At 46.4% G+C, this 19,374-nt stretch overlaps 1 protein-coding gene across 1 annotated transcript in view; it reads left to right on the top strand.

Annotated features, from left to right (window-relative positions):
- LOC308659843 (receptor-type tyrosine-protein phosphatase S-like) overlaps positions 1-19,374 on the top strand; it is a gene marked incomplete at its 3' end in the record, with an annotated part of 120,207 nt that overhangs the window by 11,434 nt on the left and 89,399 nt on the right. Inside the window, exons 2-3 of the mRNA XM_081313871.1 lie at positions 9,062-9,207; positions 13,297-13,438. Coding sequence (XP_081169997.1) covers positions 9,062-9,207; positions 13,297-13,438 — 288 coding nt within the window. The remainder of the gene's footprint in view (positions 1-9,061; positions 9,208-13,296; positions 13,439-19,374) is intronic.

The raw sequence follows: 19,374 nt of genomic DNA, 5'->3' as shown, positions 1-19,374 counted from the left end.
AGTTGGCCATTTAGCAGAGCAAACAGGTGGAGGCGATGCTGGGAATGGATTTGTTTTCTTGCTGTGTGTTCTTACCTTGAACTTTGGGTTGTGTCTCTTCAGCTGTTGCCTTTGCTTTGTCTGTGGACTGGCCATTGCCTTGGGAACTCGCTTTTGTCTAGTGGACTGGACTCGCCTTTGCCTTGAGGACTAGTAGCCCAGGGGTCTTCAAACTTGACCCTTTTATGACTCGTGGACTTTAACTCCCAGAATTCCTCAGCCAGGAGGTCCACGAGTCATAAAAGGGCCAAGTTTGAAGACCCCTGGAGTAGCCTGTGGAACTCGTTGGGGTTGAGCTGGTGCAGGCTGTGTGTTTGTGTGTTTGGTGGGGGCAATTAGATTGCTTCCAGGACTGCAGGGGGAAAATCTCCGCCCTTTTCTCTCCTGAAATGTGTCCCCTGGATCTCATTTCCTTTGGTCAGGAGCTCCGATGCTTTAATTATAAACTTCCAGTAATAACATATTCTCACTCTGACCTCGGAATGCAATATTTCCCTCGAGGCAAACTCCATTAATGGTGCCTCGGCCATAGAGTTCCGTCAGTTACCATAGAGATGTGGCTTGCGATTGCCTACTCAGAATCATAGAGCTGGGAGGGACCTTGGAGGTCTTCTAGTCCAACCCCCCTCCCCCCCTCCTTCACGGATGTCCTTTCAGCTTCCCAGCCAATCCTACTGCGCTGTACAGGTAGTCCTCGACCTACGAGCACAATTGAGTCCAACATTTCTGTTGGCCAGTGAGACGTTTGTGAAGTGAATTTCACCCCATTTTTATGACCTTGGTTGCCACAGCTGTTAAGTGAATCCCTGCAGTTGTTAGCTAAGGAACACGGTTGTTAAGTGAACCTGGCTTCCCCATTGGCTTGTCGGAAAGTCGCAAAAGGGGATCACGTGACCCAGGGACGCTGCAACCATCATAAATAGGAGTCAGTTACCCAGTGTCTGAATGTTGATCACATGACCATGGAGACGCTGCAACAGTCACAAGTGTGAAAAATGGTCATAAGTTACTTTTTTCAGGGTCATTATAACTTTGAACAGTCAACTAGGGCCCGCAACCTGGGTGTCCTCCTAGATTCACAGCTCTCCTTAGAAGATCACATAGGAGCTGTGACCAGGGGGGCTTTCACTAGGGTTCGCCTGGTGCGCCAGCTACGACCCTATCTGGACCTGGATGCCTTGCGTACAGTCACCCATGCACTTGTGACCTCTCGTCTTGACTACTGCAACGCTCTTTACATGGGGCTACACTTGAGAACCACTCGGAATCTTCAGCTGGTACAGAGTGCAGCTGCACTAACACTTTTGGGGGCTTCCCGATACTCCCATATTACACCTCTGCTCCGTGAGCTGCACTGGGTTCCAGTTGCCTTCCGAGTGAAATTCAAGGTGCTAGTGATGACATACAAAGCCCTACATGGCGTGGGTCCGGATTACCTACGGGAGCACCTACTACCAGCGTCAACACCCCTCCGTCCTGTGCGCTCCCACAGAGAGGGCCTCCTCAGGGTGCCACCGGTCAGAGAATGCCGGCTGGTGGCCCCCAGGGGGAGAGCATTCTCGGTGGGTGCGCCAACCCTCTGGAACTGCTTGCCAGCCGAAATCCGGATGGCCCCCGACCTTCGCACCTTCCGGCGTGACTTAAAAACCTACCCATTCCAGCAAGCCGGCCTGGCCTGAGAGATTTTGGGGTTTCATTTGTTTTACTATTGCTTTACTGTATACTTACCTTGCTCTGTACACCGCCCCGAGTCCTTCGGGAGAAGGGCGGTATATAAAACAAATAAATAAATAAAATAAATAAACTAAACAAACTGCTGTAAGTCAAAGACTATCTGTAGTGGTATCTCCCATCCAGCCAGCAACCAGAGTTACTCCTGCTTAGCTTTAGAAGCCCCAGCTAGGTGTCATTTAGTGCTGCCACCTGGTGGCTTACTCTGATCTTAACAATTCTCCTGTCTTAGCAGTTCCCAAGTATAAGGAATAGAATAGAGTAGGGGTCTTCAAACTTGGCAACTTGAAGACTTGTGGACTTCAACTCCCAAACTTCCTCAGCCAACCCTGGCTGGCTGAGGAATTCTGGGAGTTGAAGTCCACAAGTCATCAAAGGGCCGAGTTTGAAGACCCCTGCTTGTGGACTTCAATTCCCAGAATTCCTCAGCCAGGCATGCTGGCTGAGGAATTTTGGGAGTTGAAGTCTGCAAGTCTTAAAGTGGCCAAGTTTGAAGACCCCCGGAATAGAGTATAGAATAGAGTAGAGTAGAGTAGAATAGAATAGAATTAGAATTAGAATTAGAAATAGAATAGAATAGAATAGAATAGAATAGAATAGAATAGAATAGAATAGAATAGAATAGAATAGAATAGAATAGAATAGAATAGAATAGAATAGAATAGAATAGAATAGAATAGACAGAGTTGGAAGGGACCTTGGAGATCTTCTAGTCCAACCCACCTGCTCAGGCATGAAACCCTATATCAGTTATAAGAGTTCTCTCCCAGATACTGTAGTCCTCAACCTACAAAGCCCAAAATTTCCACTGCTAAGCAAGACAGTTGTTCAATGAGTGGTGCTCCATTTTACGACCTTTTTGGACACAGAGGTTCAGTGAACTCCTGCAATTGTTAAGTCAATCTGGCTTCTCCCATTGACTTTGCTTGAGAAGGTGGACCACCTGGAGCCGAGGTCTTCCAACTTGGCCCTTTTATGACTGGCGGACTTCAACTCCCAGAATTCCTCAGCCAGGCAAACTGGCTGAGGAATTCTGGGAGTTGAAGTCCGCCAGTCATAAAAGGGCCCCGTTGGAAGACTCCCTGCCCTGAAACCCACCCAGATCCTAGAACCGTATCTCGCCACCCTGAGGGCTGCTCTCCTGGTTGGAGAAGGCAGATTTTCCCCAGTCCGCTTGGCCAGCCCAGCCACGTCTTGCCTGAAGGAGACCAAGAACGCTCTTGAACCTGCCCCAGTTCTCAGTTGGCTGAAGACGACCGTTGCCCCCCAAGAAATTCTTCCTGTCAAAATGGAGATTCTCAATCATCCAAGTCGGGGTTATCCCAAAGGTGCTTTTCCAAAAGCCAACTAGACTTTTTTTTTTAGGTGGGGGGGGGGCTTTGTTCCTTGAAAACATTTCAAAACGTCAGAACTGAAGAAGCTTCCTTGGGGGAGTGGGGGGTGGTGGAAATAACCAGCCAAGAAAATCCAGTTGCCTTTCGGAAAAGCACCTTCGGGGCATGTCAAATCTTTTTGCATTCCGTTTCACCTGGCATCAATGTTTAAAAAAAAAAGATTGGGGGGGGAGGGCCAGAACATGCTTGGGGGTGCCAGAAGGGGTCATAACAGTGTGGGGGGGCTGTCAGGCCAGGTTTGTACATGCCCTTCCGGTCTTCCCCCCCCCCCTCCCCAAATGATATAAAAAGAAACAGAGGCCGTTTGACTCCTTTAAATAATATCCAGAAGGGAAAAATTATAAATGGCTCTCTGGTGATCTTGCAGCCAGGGGGAGAAAAAATTACATCTCTGCTTTTTTTTTTTAAAGCTAAAATATTATGGATTTTGGGGTGGGGGGGGTGGCTGGATTGGGAGAAAGAAACTCTTGAGGCAAAAGGCGGCCTAATGAATCAGTCCACTGAAAGAGGTGGAAACCAGCAAATGTGCTTGATGGATGCCGACAAAAGCGGGGAGTGGGGTGGGGGGGAATATTCTGATTTATTTAGTAGTACAACGGCTTTTAAGTAGAAAGGAAGGGAAAAATACGTGCTTCAGCTTAAATGCTGGTACGATTCTCATGCTCATTCTAATGTGAGAGGAGGGCCAGGTTGGTTTTGACACCCCCGCATCAGCTTTCCAACTGGGAGGGGGAGGTCAAAAAAGTCAAGGGGTGGTCATGAATGCAATCCCTGCCACGTTTGAGGGGTCCTTGGTGGTCTCTGAGCTTCTTTGTTTCCTTGCAGACGTTTCACGACCCAGCTAGGTAACATCGTCAGTGACAGAAGAGAGTGGGGGGGGGTTTCCCCCTCTGTTTATAATCAGGGGTGTCAATTTCATTGAGGGCCGCATCAGCATGGCGGTTGCCCTCAAGGGGCCGGGTGGGTGTGGCCTGGGTGGGCGTGGCCTACTGGGTGGGCGTGGCTAGAGTGCGTATGGCCTACTGGGTGGGCGTGGCCAGCTCTACATCGTTGGCATCAAGGGTGCCTATGGGGGCCCGGGCAGGAGTGGGACAGATCTGAGGGTCTCTGGCAGAAGGAGGGTCTCTGGGCCAGGGCCAAGGCAGTGTGGGCCATTTCCTCACTGTTTCCAGGATGGCTTCACGGGCCACATGAAACCACTTTGCGGGCCGGATCCGGCCCCCGGGCCTTGAGTTTGACATGTCTGGTTTATATATATTAGCTTGTTCTTTCAGTGTTGGTGGGAATGTCCTTAGTGCTTCCTTGATTAGGCTGTTGCTTAGTGTCTGACTGTTTATCTGACTTGGTAGTTCCTTGATTGGGGTGTTGTTTACCGTTTGATTGTCGGTCTAAGTGTTAATCTTCAGTGTTAAACTCGGCTTACTGGGGTGTTGGTTGGTTGCTGGCAAGGAGGTGTTTTGGTGTTTTTGTTTCCTGTGTAGCTTTTTTGATGCTCTCTTTTGAATGGTGTTTAAATGAATGGCATGTAAATATAAACAAGAGAGCCAACCCCGCTGGCTCCCTTCCAGCACTCATGATGTTGCCCAGTTGGGCCATGAAACGTCTGCAAGCAAACAACCAGGTTCGGAGGGCACCAAGGACTTGTGTTTTAATAACAACAACAACAACAACTGGAGCACCACTTTGAACACTATTGGCATTGACAAATTTGCCTTTAGTCAATTGCCAAAGGAGGCCTTACTAGGAGCTGCTTCCATCCTGCGACGAGATCTGTCATACCATCAAACATCCACATCTGCCTATCCCAGGTGTCCTTGGTAAGGACTCAATAGGTAGACAAAAATGCCAAATCCAGTCTGGACATCTGGCTGACTGTGCTATGATTAATAATAATAATAATAATAATAATAATAATAATAATAATAATAATAATAATAATAATAATTTTAAGGAGATACCTGGTTGATACCTAGGATGCTGGCAGCAACCTGTGTCAACCATTAGCGCCAGTCAATTTGAGTGTTCACTTGACTGAGATTCAATAATAATAATAATAATAATAATAATAATAATAATAATAATAATAATAATAATAATAATAATAAAAATAATAATAGCTGGAAGGGACCTTGGAGGTCCTGTAGTCCAACCCCCTGCTCAGGCAGGAAACTGTATACCATTTCAGACAAATGGCTGTCCAGTCTCTTCTTAAAAACTTCCCGTGTTGGAGCATTCACCACTTCTGGAGGCAGGTAGTTTCACTGGTTAATTGTTCTCCCTGTCAGGAAATTTCTCCTTAGTTCCAGGTTGCTTCTCTCCTTGATGAGTTTCCATCCGTTGCTTCTTGTCCTGCCTTCAGGCGCTTTGGAGAATAGAATAGAATAGAATAGAATAGAATAGAATAGAATAGAATAGAATAGAATAGAATAGAATAGAATAGAATAGAATAGAATAGAATAGAATAGAATAGAATAGAATAGAATAGAATAGAATAGAATAGAATAGAAAAGAAAAGAAAAGAAGAAAAGAAAAGAAAAGAAAAGAAAAGAAAAGATTAGAATAATATCAGAATAGAAGAGAAGAGAAGAGAAGAGAAGAGAAGAGAAGAGAAGAGAAAAAAGAATAGAATATTAGAATAATATCAGAATAAAATAGAGAATAGATTAGAATAATATTAGAAGAGAAGAGAAGAGAAGAGAATATGGAATAAATAGAATAAGGAATGGAAAAAAAGAATAGAATAAAATAGAATAATATCAGAATAAACTAAAATAGAATAGAATAATATTAGAATATGGAATAGAATAGAACAGAATAGGCCTTGGAGGTCTTCTCGTCTAATCTTCAAGTCTTTCTCTTTCGTTTTCAATGTCAGTTTGTCCATTTCTGCACAATCTAAAATTTTCTTAATTATCTCTTCTTCCGCTGGTGTTTCTTCATCTTTCCAATGTTGAGCAAATACAATTCTCGTTGCAGTTTAACACACGTAACATTAAATATACACATTGCTTCTCCTGATTGCCTACAGTTATACCTAACAAAAAATAATTCTGGCTTAAAATCTATGTTTGTGCGGGGGGGAAGGAAACGTACTTTCAAGACCTTTGTCAAGGGCTGATTCAGGTTGATGCTTCAAAAGATGCATCCCAGCTATGAAATTTCCTCCGCTCTGGAGAAATATTCGGGCCATCTGCGGCTCGGTGTATCGTGATGGGCGCTCTTAAGCGTGCGACGGTTCTATTCTCGCAAGCCACGATGTGGGGGAGGTGTGACTGAAGGCGCGCTGGCTGTTATTACAGGTGGCGGTTTCTAATCTAACAGTCGCATTTATTTTTAGAAGATTTAATAAGCCTTGAGTTGAGGCTAGTTTTGCTTCAGAAAGCAAGAGGGGAGAGGTCAGCTGAAGCACCAGGCAGCAGCTGCAAGACTTTGGCTGTTTTCCTTGAGAAGCCTAAGCAAGTTCAGACTCCATGCATCCTTGGAAGGGTGACCACCAGGTGATAAACAGTTAGGGCCACAGGTACTCCTTGATTTGCTTACCATCACAAATCGGGGGAGAGGTCAGCTGAGGCGCCTCACAGCAGCCACAGTACCTCGGCTGTTTTCCTTGAGAAGCCTAAGCAAGTTCAGACTCCATGCATCCTTGGAAGGGAGACCACCAGGTGATAAAACAGATAGGGCCACAGGTACTCCTTGATTTGCTTACCATCACAAATCGGGGGAGAGGTCAGCTGAGGCGCCTCACAGCAGCCACAATACCTCGGCTATTTTCCTTAAGAAGCCTAAGCAAGTTCAGACTCCATGCATCCTTGGAAGGGAGACCACCAGGTGATAAAACAGATAGGGCCACAGGTACTCCTTGATTTGCTTACCATCACAAATCGGGAGCACAATTTCCTTTGCTAGCCAAGGCAGTTATTAAGTGATCCCAATACGACCACCCTTTTTGTGCCACAGTTGTTGCGTATCTCTGCAGTTGTTAAGTGAATCACATGGTTGTTAAATGAATCTAGTCTCTCCCCCCCCGTCCCGACTTTGCTTGTTACAAGCTGGCTGGGAAGGTCTCAAATGGTGATCGTGTGATTCCCCCAAGACGCTGCAACATCACAAATATATGTTGGTTGCCAAGAGCACAAATTCTGACTGTGAGGATGTTATGAGGGCTGTAAGTGTGGAGCCTTTTTTTTCAGGCCTGTTGTATCTTCAGAAGGTTAGTAAGTAAATAGTAGGGCTACTTGCATAGGGAAATCAGGAAAAAAAATTGCCAAAGAAGTTTGGAGTGAATTTTCATCTATGGTTGATCATTCCACAGATACTAGAAGTTCTGTTTGACTTGTAGGAGTTTTTTTTAAGATTTTGAAGAAAATCTGGCCGGAGCAGTTGAGATCAGACACTTAAAAGTTAGAACATAAGTTAAGGTGTCCCTCAAGTTACCATCATTTATTTAGTGATAATTTGAAGTTGCGACAGCACTGTGAAAATGGACTTATGACCGTTTTTTTTCCACACTTAATGACTGTTGCAGCCTCCCCCATGGTCACTTGATCAAAAGTCACACACTTGCAGCTGGCTCATATTTATGACCATTGTAATAATAATGATGATGATGATAAAGTTGGAAGGGACCTTGGAGGTCATCTAGTCCAACCCCCTGCTCAGGCAGGAAACCCTATACCATTTCAGACAAATGGTTGTCCAGTCTCTTCTTAAAAACTTCCAGTGTTGGAGCATTCACCACTTCTGGAGGCAGGTTGTTCCACTGGTTAATTGTTCTCACTGTCAGGAAATTCCTCCTTATATTCTAGGTTGCTTCTCTCCTTGATTAGTTTCCATCCGTTGCTTCTTGTCCTGCCTTCGGGCGCTTTGGAGAATAGCTTGACTCCCTCTACTTTGGGGCAGCCCCTGAGATATTGGAACGCTACTATCATGTCTCCCCCAGTCCTTCTCTTCATTAAACTGGACATAGCCAATTCCAGCAACTGTTCTTCATATGTTTTAGCCTCCAGTCCCCAAATCCATCTTTATTGCTCTTCTCTGCACTCTTTCTAGAGTCTCAACATCTTTTTTTACATCGTGGTGACCAAAACTGGAGGCCGTATTCCAAGTGCGGCCTTACCGAGGCCTTGTAAAGTGGTATTAGCACCTCACACGATCTTGATTCTATCCCTCTGTTAAGGCAGCCCAGCACTGTGTTGGCTTTTTTGTAGTGTCCTGTGATCCCCTTTGGGGAACTTCTGACGAGCAAAGCCGGGTTCAGTTAACAACCGGGTTACTCACTGAAGAACGGCAGTGATTCATTTTAACAGCCGGGGCAAGAAAGGTTTAAAAAACAACAACAACAACAAAACAACGGGGCAAAACTCACTTAGCAACCGTCTTGCTTTAGCTATGGAAATTTGGAGGTCAGTTGTGGTCGTAAGAGGACTGCCTGTCATTTAATCAATTTGATGTCTACGGAGATTCTCCATCATCATCATCCGGGTCATGGTTGTCCTGAAGAGGCTTTTCCAAAAGGCGACGGGACCATCTTGGTTTGGTTTTTCCCTTGAAGAGGTTTCCCTTCTCATCCAAGAAGCTTCCTCCAGTTCTGACTGAATGGTGGAGGATGGAAGGGCTTCCATCCCTTCCAGTCATCTGGTCCTTACTTAGCGCTCTTTCTGAGGGTCGTTGAGGCCACTTGGAGGTTTTATCTGTGCCCTCGGGGTCCCCCGAATAGTGCAAACATGGCTGCGGAGCTGCCGAAAGGACGGTTACAACTCTAATAATCCTAATAAAATCGGTAATAAATAAATAAATGAGGAGATGGGAGTCTGCGAGGCCAACCCCTCGACTTATCTAATAACTCTGCTTTTTTTTGTTCCTCTTTCTCCCTCCCTCCCCCCCCCCCGTGGCCACAGGTCCCCCGCAGTTCGTCAAGCACCCCGTGGACCAGATCGGGGTGTCGGGAGGCGTAGCGTCCTTCGTGTGCCAAGCGACGGGAGACCCCAAGCCCCGCGTCACCTGGAACAAGAAGGGAAAGAAAGTGAACTCACAGCGGTTTGAGGTAAGGGAACGGAATCGTAGAATGATAGGCTTGGAAGGGACCATAAGAGGTCTTCTAGTCCAACCCCACCCCCCACCCCCCGTTTGCTGAAGCAGGAGACCCGCCTATACCGTTCCAGACAAATAACAGAATAACGGAGCTGGAAGGGACCTTGGAGGTCTTCTAGTCCAACCCCCTTGCTGAAGCAGGAGACCCCTAGCCCAGGGGTGGGCAACCTTGGCTCTTTTACGACTGGTGGACTTCAACTCCCAGAATTCCTGAGCCAGCCACACTGAGGGAAAAGGGAGAGGTTTCCATGCTGAGCTACGCTGGCTCAGGAATTCTGGGAGTTGAAGTCCACCAGTCACAAAAGAGCCAAGCTTCCCCACCCCTGCTATATCCAGTGGAATTACTCGTTTGTACTTTACTTTTAGAGCGGGGGGGGGGGGGTCTTCGAACTTGGCTCTTTTATGACTGGTGGACTTCAACTCCCAGAATTCCTGAGCCAGCCACACTGAGGGAAAAGGGAGAGGTTTCCATGCTGAGCCATGCTGGCTCAGGAATTCTGGGAGTTGAAGTCCACCAGTCACAAAAGAGCCAAGCTTCCCCACCCCTGCTATATCCAGTGTAATTACTCGTTTGTACTTTTAGAGCAGGGGGGGGGGGTCTTCGAACTTGGCTCTTTGATGACTGGTGGACTTCAACTCCCAGAATTCCTGAGCCAGCCTGGCTCAGCGTGGAAGCCTCTCCCTTTTCCCTCAGTGTGGCTGGCTCAGGAATTCTGGGAGTTGAAGTCCACGAGTCATAAAGTGGCCTAGGCCAGGGGTAGGCAACCTTGGCTCTTTTATGACTCGTGGACTTCAAGTCCCAGAATTCCTGAGCCAGCCACGCTGAGGGGAAAGGGAGAGATTTCCAAGCTGAGCCATGCTGGCTGAGGAATTCTGGGAGTTGAAGTCCACCAGTCATCAAAGAGCCGAGGTTGCCTCCCCCTGCCCTATACCATTCCAGACCAATAGCAGAATAACAGAACGGGAAGGGATCTCAGAAGTCTTCTAGTCCAACCCCCTTGCTGAACCAGGAGACCTATCAACCACCTCCACCCCCCCGAATAGCCGGAGGGAGATCTTGGGAAGATCTCCCAAGAAAGAGAGATGAGGGCAGCCAGTCCCTTCCCATAGTCAGCCGAGGCCTCTGGCACAGCTGGCTTTTAGTTTTCCCAACACTGGTTTTAGTAAAATAAACCCCTAGCCCACCAAACCCACTTCCACGAAGCTGGCTGGATGCAAAGGCTACAGTAGTCCTTCAGTTACGACACACAGTTGGGACCAGAACCTCTGTCGCTAAGTGATGAGGTCATTAAGTGAATCAGCAAGTAACCGTGCCCAATTTCATGACCATTTTTTTGTGTGTGTGGCTACGCTCATGAAGCGAACCCGTCTGCCCCCATCGACTTTGCTTGTCGGAAGCCAGCTGGGAAGGTCTGTTTTAAACGCAGGTAGTCCTCAATTTACAACCGTTCATTTAGTGACCATGCAAAGTTACGACAACCCTGGGGAAAAAAGTGAAAAAAGGACCGTTTTTTTGCACTTACGACCGTTGCAGCATCTTGGTAGTTACGTGATTCAAATTCAGACGCTTGGCAACTGCTTCATATTTACGATGGTTGCAGCGTCCCAGGGTCACATGACCCCCCCCCCTTTTGCGACCTTCTGATAAGCAAAGTCAAAGGGGGGGAAGCCGGTTTCATTTTGCAGCCCTGTCACTAACTGCACGACTGCAGTGATTCATTTAACGACGGGGTGAAGAATGGACGTGAAAGGGGACAAAATTCACTTAACCTCTAAGTAATGAAAAATTGAGGCTCGGTTATGGTGCTAAGTCAGCCCATTGCCAAATGCCTGCATCACAATCGCACGACTGCCAGGATGCTACGATGGTCATAAGCGTGGGGACTGGTTATAAGTCATCCTTTTTTCAGCGCCATTGTAACTTCAAACGGTTGTTAAATAAATGTTCGTAAGTCGAGAACTACCTGTATTCTATCTCAGGGGTCTTCAAACCTGGCCCTTTGATGACTTGTGGACTTGAACTCCCAGAATCCCTCAGCCAGGCAGGCTGGCTGAGGAATTCTGGGAGTTCAAGTCCACAAGTCATCAAAGGGCCAAGTTTGAAGACCCCTGCTTGTGGACTTCAACTCCCAGAATTCCTCCAGCTAGGCAGGCTGGCTGAGGAATTCTGGGAGTTGAAGTCCACAAGTCATGAAAGGGCCAAGTTTGAAGACCCCTGCTTGTGGACTTGCAACTCCCAGAATTCCTCAGCTAGGCAGGCTGGCTGAGGAATTCTGGGAGTTGAAGTCCAAAAGTCATAAAAGGGGCCACGTTTGAAGACCCCTGTTCTGTCTGGTTGGACCCCCAAGTTGGGTCTTCTTTGTCTGACTTGGCCGTCCTTTTGCAAGAGCCTTGAAATCCTGGCTGTTTTTCCAGCTGTTTGGAGTGGGTGGTTCGGCCAGCTGTGTGCAGCCAGTGGGGTTTTATAATAGGGAGTTTTGTTTCCAGTTCAGGCGCTGTCAGTTCTCTGGGAGGATGCTGTACAGGTCATCCTCGGGTTACAACGGTCCGTTTAGCGACCGTTCAAAGTTACAACGGCACAGAAACAAGTGACTTATGATCGTTTTTCACACTTAATGGCCGTCGCAGCATCCCCAGGGTCACGTGGCCAAAATTCAGGCCCTTGGCAAACTGAGTCATATTTACGACGGTCGCCATGTCCCGGTGATTCCCTTTTGTGACCGTCTGACAAGCAAAGTCAAGGGGGGGGGGGGGTAGCCAGACCCACTTAACAACCTGGTTACCAACTTAACAACTGCGGCAAGAAAAGTCGTAAAATGGGGCAAAAAACCTCATTTAACAAATTTCTCACTTAGCAACATAAATGTTGGGCTCGATTGTGGTTGTAAGTTGAGGACCACCTGTAGTTGGCGTTTTTGCCCTGGAGGTTCTGTGATGTGGCCATATAAATTATTTAAATAAATATAGACTTACATAAACACACAACTGGGAAGTTGGTCCTTTGTAAAAATTGTGGGGGGGTTTATGCACGTAAACACATACCTGGGAAACTAGCTCCGTTCAAAGGAATGGGTAAATAGGTAGTCACACACAAACACACACACACACACATGAGAAGTCAGTCCATTTTTTTATGCACACCCTTAGATACATTCCTTGGAAACTAGCTGCATGCAGACAGAGATGGGTAAATAGACACCCACACATATACACACAGCTGTGGGAAGTTGGTCTGTTGCAAAAATTGTGGTGGTCTTTATCAGTGCTTTTTTTGTAAAAGAAAAAGGTGCCGGAACTCACACATGTCATACAACCCGCCTTGCCTACCCTACAAGGTTCCATCCAAAAAAGGTGTCAGAACTCCGTTCTGAGCGTTCTATGAGAAAAAAAGCCCTGGTCTTTATACACACACACAAACACACATCCCTAGGAAGGTGGTCTGTTGCAAACATTGTGGGATTTTTTTTATATGCATACTTACACACATTCCTGAAAAAGCAGTTGCATGCAAAGAGGGATGTGTGAATAGACACAGACAGCTCTGGGAAGTTGGCTTGTTGCAAAGATTGTGGTGGTTTTCATACACACACACACATATGTTCTTGGGAAGCTGATCCGGTGCAAGGATTGGGGTTTTTTTTCCAGACACACATATACATACTTAGAAAACTAGCTACATGCAAGAAGGGATGGGTAAATAGACACATAAACACACATCCCTGGGAAGTTGGCCTGTTGCAAAGATTGTGGTGGTTTTTACACACACACATCCCTGGGAAGTTGGCCTGTTGCAAAGATTGTGGGGTTTTTTATGCAGACGCACAGACACATATTTGGGAAACTAGCTGCTTGCAAGGAGGGTTGGGTAAATAGACACACAAACACACCTCCTTGGGAAGTTGGCCTGTTGCAAAGATTGTGGTGGTTTTTATACATACACAGATACACACAGAGAGGGAGAGGGAGGGAGAGAGAGACCCGGGACAATGGATGGAGCTCCTCTTTAATTGAATGGAATTAACTTCCTCTCTCTCCGATCCAGACCATCGAATTTGATGAAGGCGCAGGAGCAGTTTTGAGGATACAGCCGCTTCGGACACCCCGGGATGAAAACATTTACGAATGTGTTGCCCAGAACTCCGTGGCGGAGATCACGGTCAACGCCAAACTGACTGTTCTCAGAGGTAAAACAAAAAAAGAAAAAGAAAAAAACCTTGAATGATAAGAATGTTTTTGGCAGTTGCCCTTCGGAGGTGGAAAACTTGGTGTCCGAATCTGAAATTACTTCAAAATGCAAATTATCGGACTCAAGTGGAGCTGCTGCTATTTAAAGCCAACATAATCAGGACTGGTGTGAAGAGGTTTTTTTTACCAAAAACTAGCTGTGGTTTACATCAGAGTAAATATTTCTGTGATTGCAGCTCGGAATGGGGTATGGTAGGCTTGTAATTCGATGTCGGTTTGTCTGGGGTTGGAATCCACTTCAAAAGTTGTAATTTGCCATTATGATCCGCTCCTCCCCTTTTCTGATCCAGGGAAAAGGTAGAATAGCAAATTTGCGCAGATGAATTTTATACCGAATTGCTGCCATCAAAGACTCACCAAGATATAACAAGGGCTGTCTGCATTTATTGCCGTGTTTCTCCAGCTGGGCCGCTTTAAGATATCCCAAAGTTGGAAGGGACCTTGAAAATCATATAGTCATAGACTTCTAGGGTTGGAAAGGACGTTGGAGGCCGTACAATCATAGGTAAAGGTAAAGGTTCCCCCGCACATGCGTGCTAGTCGTTTCCGACTCTAGGGGCCGGTGCTCATCTCCATTTCAAAGCCGAAGAGCCAGCGCTTGTCCGAGGACGTCTCCGTGGTCATGTGGCCGGCATGACTAGACGCCAAAGGCGCACGAAACACTGTTACCTTCCCACCGTAGTGGTCCCTATTTTCTACTTGCATTTTTACGTGCTTTCGAACTGGTAGGTTGGCAGAAGCTGGGACGAGCAACAGGCGCTCACTCTGCTACGCGGCACTCGGGATTCGACCCACCAAACTGCCGACCTTCTGATCGACAAGCTCAGCATCCTAACCCACTGAGCCACCTCGTCCCTCGTACAATCATTTGTTGTTGTTAGCTGCGAAGTCGTGTCCGACCCTATGGACAACATTCCTCCAGGCCTTCCTGTCCTCTACCATCTTCTGGAGTCCATTTAAGCTCGCGCCTACTGCTTCAGTGACTCCATCCAGCCACCTCATTCTCTGTCGTCCCCTTCTTCTATTGCCCTCGATCTTTCCCAGCATTAGGCTCTTCTCCAGTGAGTCCTTCCTTCTCATTAGGTGGCCAAAGTACTTGAGTTTTAGCTTCAGAATCTGGCCTTCTAAAGAGCAGTCAGGATTGATCTCCTCTAGGACTGACCGGTTTGATCGCCTTGCAGTCCAAGGGACTCGCAGGAGTCTTCTCCAGCACCACAGTTCAAAGGCCTCAATTCTTTGGCGCTCAGCCTTTCTTATGGTCCAACTTTCACTGCCATACATTGCAACTGGGAAGACCATAGCCTTGACTATACGCACTTTTGTTGACAGGGTGATGTCTCTGCTTTTTAGTGTGCTGTCTAGATTTGCCATGGCTTTCCTCCCCAGGAGCAAGCGTCTTTTAATTTCTTGGCTACAGTCCCCGTCTGCAGTGATCTTGGAGCCCAGGAAAATAAAATCTGTCACTACCTCCATTTCTTCCCCATCTATTTGCCAGGAATTGAGAGGGCCAGATGCCATGATCTTGGTTTTCTTAATGTTAAGTTTCAACCCAAGTTTTGCACTCTCCTTCTTCACCTGCAACAAGAGGCTCTTTAGTTCTTCTTCACTTTCTGCCATTAGAGTGGTATCATTTGCGTATCTTAGGTTGTTGATATTTCTTCCGGCAATCTTAATTCCAACTTTTGATTCATCTAGCCCTGCCTTTCTCATGATGTGCTCTGCATATAAGTTAAATAGGCAGGGCGACAGTATACAGCCTTGCCGGACTCCTTTCCCAATTTTGAACCAATCAGTGGTTCCGTGTCCAGTTCTCACTGTTGCTTCTTGACCCGCATATAGGTTTCTCAAGAGACAAATAAGATGGTCTGGTACTCCCATCTCTTTAAGAACTTGCCACAGTTTGTTGTGATCCACACAATCAAAGGCTTTAGCATAGTCAATGAAGCAGAAGTAGATGTTTTTCTGGAACTCCCTAGCTTTCTCCATGATCCAGCGTATATTGGCAATTTGATCTCTAGTTCCTCTGCCTCTTCGAAATCCTGCCTGTACTTCTGGTAGTTCTCGATCCACATACTGCTGAAGTCTAGCTTGTAGGATTTTAAGCATGACTTTACTAGCATGAGAAATGAGTGCAATGGTGCGATAGTTTGAACATTCTTTGGCACTGCCTTTCTTTGGAATTGGAATGTAAACTGCTCTTTTCCAATCCTGTGGCCACTGTTGAGTTTTCCAAATTTGCTGGCAAATTGAGTGTAGCACTTTTACTGCATTGTCTTTTAAGATTTTGAATAGCTCAGCTGGAATACTGTCACTTCCACTAGCTTTGTTGTTGCTCAGTTTTTCTAAGGCCCACTTCACTTCACATTCTAGGATGTCTGGCTCGAGGTCAGTGACCACCTCATTGTGATTATCAGGGACGTTAAGCTCATTCTTGTATAGTTCTTCTGTGTAATTTTGCCACCTCTTCTTAATCTCTTCTGCCTCTGTTAGGTCCCTGCCATTTTGGTCCTTTATCATGCCCATTTTTGCATTAAACGTGCCCTTCATTTCTCCAATTTTCTTGAAAAGATCTCTGGTCCTCCCTATTCTATTGTTTTCTTCTATTTCTTTGCACTGTTCATTTAAGAAGGCATTCTTATCTCTTCTAGCTATTCTCTGGAATTCTGCATTCAATTGGGCGTATCTTTCTTTTTCTCCCTTGCCTTTCGCTTCCCTCCTTTCCTCAGCTATTTGCAAAGCTTCCTCAGACAGCCATTTTGCTTTCTTGCATTTCTTTTTCTTTGGGACGGTTTTGGTTGCTACCTCTTGTACAATGTCGCGAACCTCTGTCCATAGTTCTTCAGGCACCCTGTCTATCAGATCTAATTCCTTAAATCTATTTGTCACCTCTACTGTATATTCAACAGGGATATGATTTAATTCATACCTGAGTGGCCTAGTGCTTTTCCCTACTTTCTTCAGTTTAAGCCTAAACTTTGCAAGGAGAAGCTCATGGTCTGAGCCACAGTCAGCTCCTGGTCTTGTTTTTACTGACTGTATAGAGCTTCTCCATCTTTGGCTGCAGAGCATATAGTCAATCTGATTTCTGTGTTGACCATCTGGTGATGTCCATGTGTAGAGCCGTCTCTTGGGTTGTTGGAAAAGAGTGTTTGCTATGACCATCGCATTCTCTTGACAGAATTCTATCAGCCTGTGCCCTGCTTCATTTTGCACTCCAAGGCCAAACTTGCCTGTTATTCCAGTTATCTTTTGGCTTCCTACTTTAGCATTCCAATCCCCCATGATGATAAGAACATCATTTTTTGGTGTTAGTTCTATAAGGTGCTGTAGTGCTTCATAGAACTGGTCAATTTCATCCTCTTCAGCACTGGTGGTTGGGGCATAGACTTGGACTACTGTGATATTGAATGGTTTGCCTTGGATTCGAACTGAGATCATTCTGTCATTTTGAGGATTGTATCCCAGTATTGCTTTTCCTACTCTTTTATTGACTATGAAGGCTACTCCATTTCTTCTGAAGGATTCTTGCCCACAGTAGTATACCTGATGGTCATCTGAATTAAATTCACCCATTCCTGTCCATTTTAGTTCGCTGATACCTAAGATGTCAATGTTCAGTCTTGTCATCTCTTGTTTGACCACGTCCAGCTTTCCTTGATTCATGGATCTTACATTCCAGGTTCCTATGGAGAAAAAATCTTTACAGCATTGGACTTTCCTTTCACCACCAGACACATCCACAGCTGAGCGTCCTTTCGGCTTTGGCCCAGTCGCTTCATTCTTTCTGGCGCTACTAGTACTAGCCCTCTGCTCTTCCCCAGTAGCATATTGGACGCCTTCCGACCTGAGGGGCTCATCTTCCAGCGTCATATCGTTTTGCCTTTTGGTACTGTCCATAGGGTTTTCATGGCAAAGATACTGGAGTGGGTTGCCATTTCCTTCTCCAGTGGATCACGTTTTGTCAGAACTCTCTGCTATGACCTGTCCGTCTTGGGTGGCCCTGCACGGCATAGCTCATAGCTTCATTGAATTACGCAAGCCCCTTCGCCACGACAAGGCAGTAATCCATGAAGGGGCGTACAATCATAGACTCCTAATATTAGATGGGACCTTGGAGGTCATAGAATTTTAGATCTCTAGAGTTGGAAGGGACCTTGGAGGTCATATAATCATAGAGGTCTAGAGTTGGAAGTGACCTTCGAGGTCATATAATCATAGACCTCTAAGGTTGGAAGGGACCTTGGAGGTTGTAGAATCATAGACTCCTATTAGACGGGACCTTGCAGGTCATAGGATTCTAGATCTCTAGAGTTGGAAGAGACCTTGGAAGTCATAGAAGCATAGACTTCTAGGATGGGAAAGGACCTTGGAGGTCAGAGAACCATAGACTCCTAGGGTTGGAAGAGACCATGGAGATCTTCTAAGTCAAGAATAAACAACATGGCAACTGCTTTAGAAAGAAAGTTGCAGTTTATTGAAGAAGAGAGCCAGACAGAAAGATGGCTCTGGAAGAAAAAGAGAGAGAGTGAACACGTGTAGGGAGTGGGTTTTTATACCCTCTGGAGCCTTTTGTTTGGAGTTGTTTCCTGTTCCTGTTTGAGGCTTTGTATTTCCTGTGTCGTGTATTCAGACCTGAGTCCCATTGGCATCTGTGGGTTAATCCTATTATGTCCTGTCTTAGAGTTTGGGTGGGCTGTGTAGATTTTAGGTGTCTTTGTCTTCCTAATCTTCTATCTGGAGGCCTCCAACCTTCCTGAATGGATTATCACATCTGCATTTCTACAGAGCTGGTTTCTGTTTGGGGGAGGGAGACTTGGGGCTATTAAGAAAACTGGGCGTGCTTTTCTGCCTCTTTAAGATCCTTTGAGGAAATATATTTTTCTGCCCTTTTAATATTTCCTTCTCTGGGCGGGGCTGACTTCCCACAGGCAGGATAGGTTTTGCTCGCATGATCCCACTGTGATTGTGCCGTTTTCGACTCTTTGCCACAGACGCCCCCTGCTTTGTGCAAAAATCGAGCGTGCGAGTCCATGCTTCCCACTTGTGCCCAGAAGGTGCAATGAGGCTACGTAAAGATATGCATATCTGTGGAAGGATTGCAATCTGGGATCCGAAGCGTCATCGCCTCTCCAGCCACCTCCCACACCCGATGTTCCAGCACACGGGGGGTGGGGTTTCCTGGTTCCCCGCGTTCACTTCTCATGTCAGATGGCAGAAGGAAGAGGAACACTGCATAAACAGTGGGGAGAAAAATCTCATGTTTGTTTTGAGATCCCTGGTTTCTTTGGCCCACACTTCGCCGTTCTTATTTTATAAAGAATTCAAAGTGCCGAATATATCTAATACTCCTTTCTCTTCCGATTTTCCGTACAACAAGCAGCCCTAGGAGGTGGGATGAGCTGAGAGACAGGGACTTTGATAAGGCGGATCTAGAGCTCCCCAGTCACCTGGTGACTGGCCCAAAGCCATCAGCCGTTTTACAGGCCTAAAGCAGGCCTAGAATTCACCGTCTCCTGGTGACTGGCCCAAAGCCATCAGCCGTTTTACAGGCCTAAAGCAGGCCTAGAATTCACCGTCTCCTGGTGACTGGCCCAAAGCCATCAGCCGTTTTACAGACCTAAAGCAGGCCTAGAATTCACTGTCTCCTGGTGACTGGCCCAAAGCCATCAGCCGTTTTACAGGCCTAAAGCTGGTCTAGAATTCACCGTCTCCTGGTGACTGGCCCAAAGCCGTCAGCCGTTTTACCGTCTCCTGGTGACTGGCCCAAAGCCATCAGCCATTTTACAGGCCTAAAGCAGGCCTAGAATTCACCGTCTCCTGGTGACTGGCCCAAAGTCACTCAGTTGCTTTTATGGGGATCCCAGGAGACTGCAAT

Source organism: Vipera berus (genome assembly GCF_964194415.1).
Source record: "Vipera berus genome assembly, chromosome: 1".
NCBI classification, from domain to species: domain Eukaryota; kingdom Metazoa; phylum Chordata; class Lepidosauria; order Squamata; family Viperidae; genus Vipera; species Vipera berus.
This window is presented reverse-complemented; position numbering and strand designations above follow the sequence as displayed.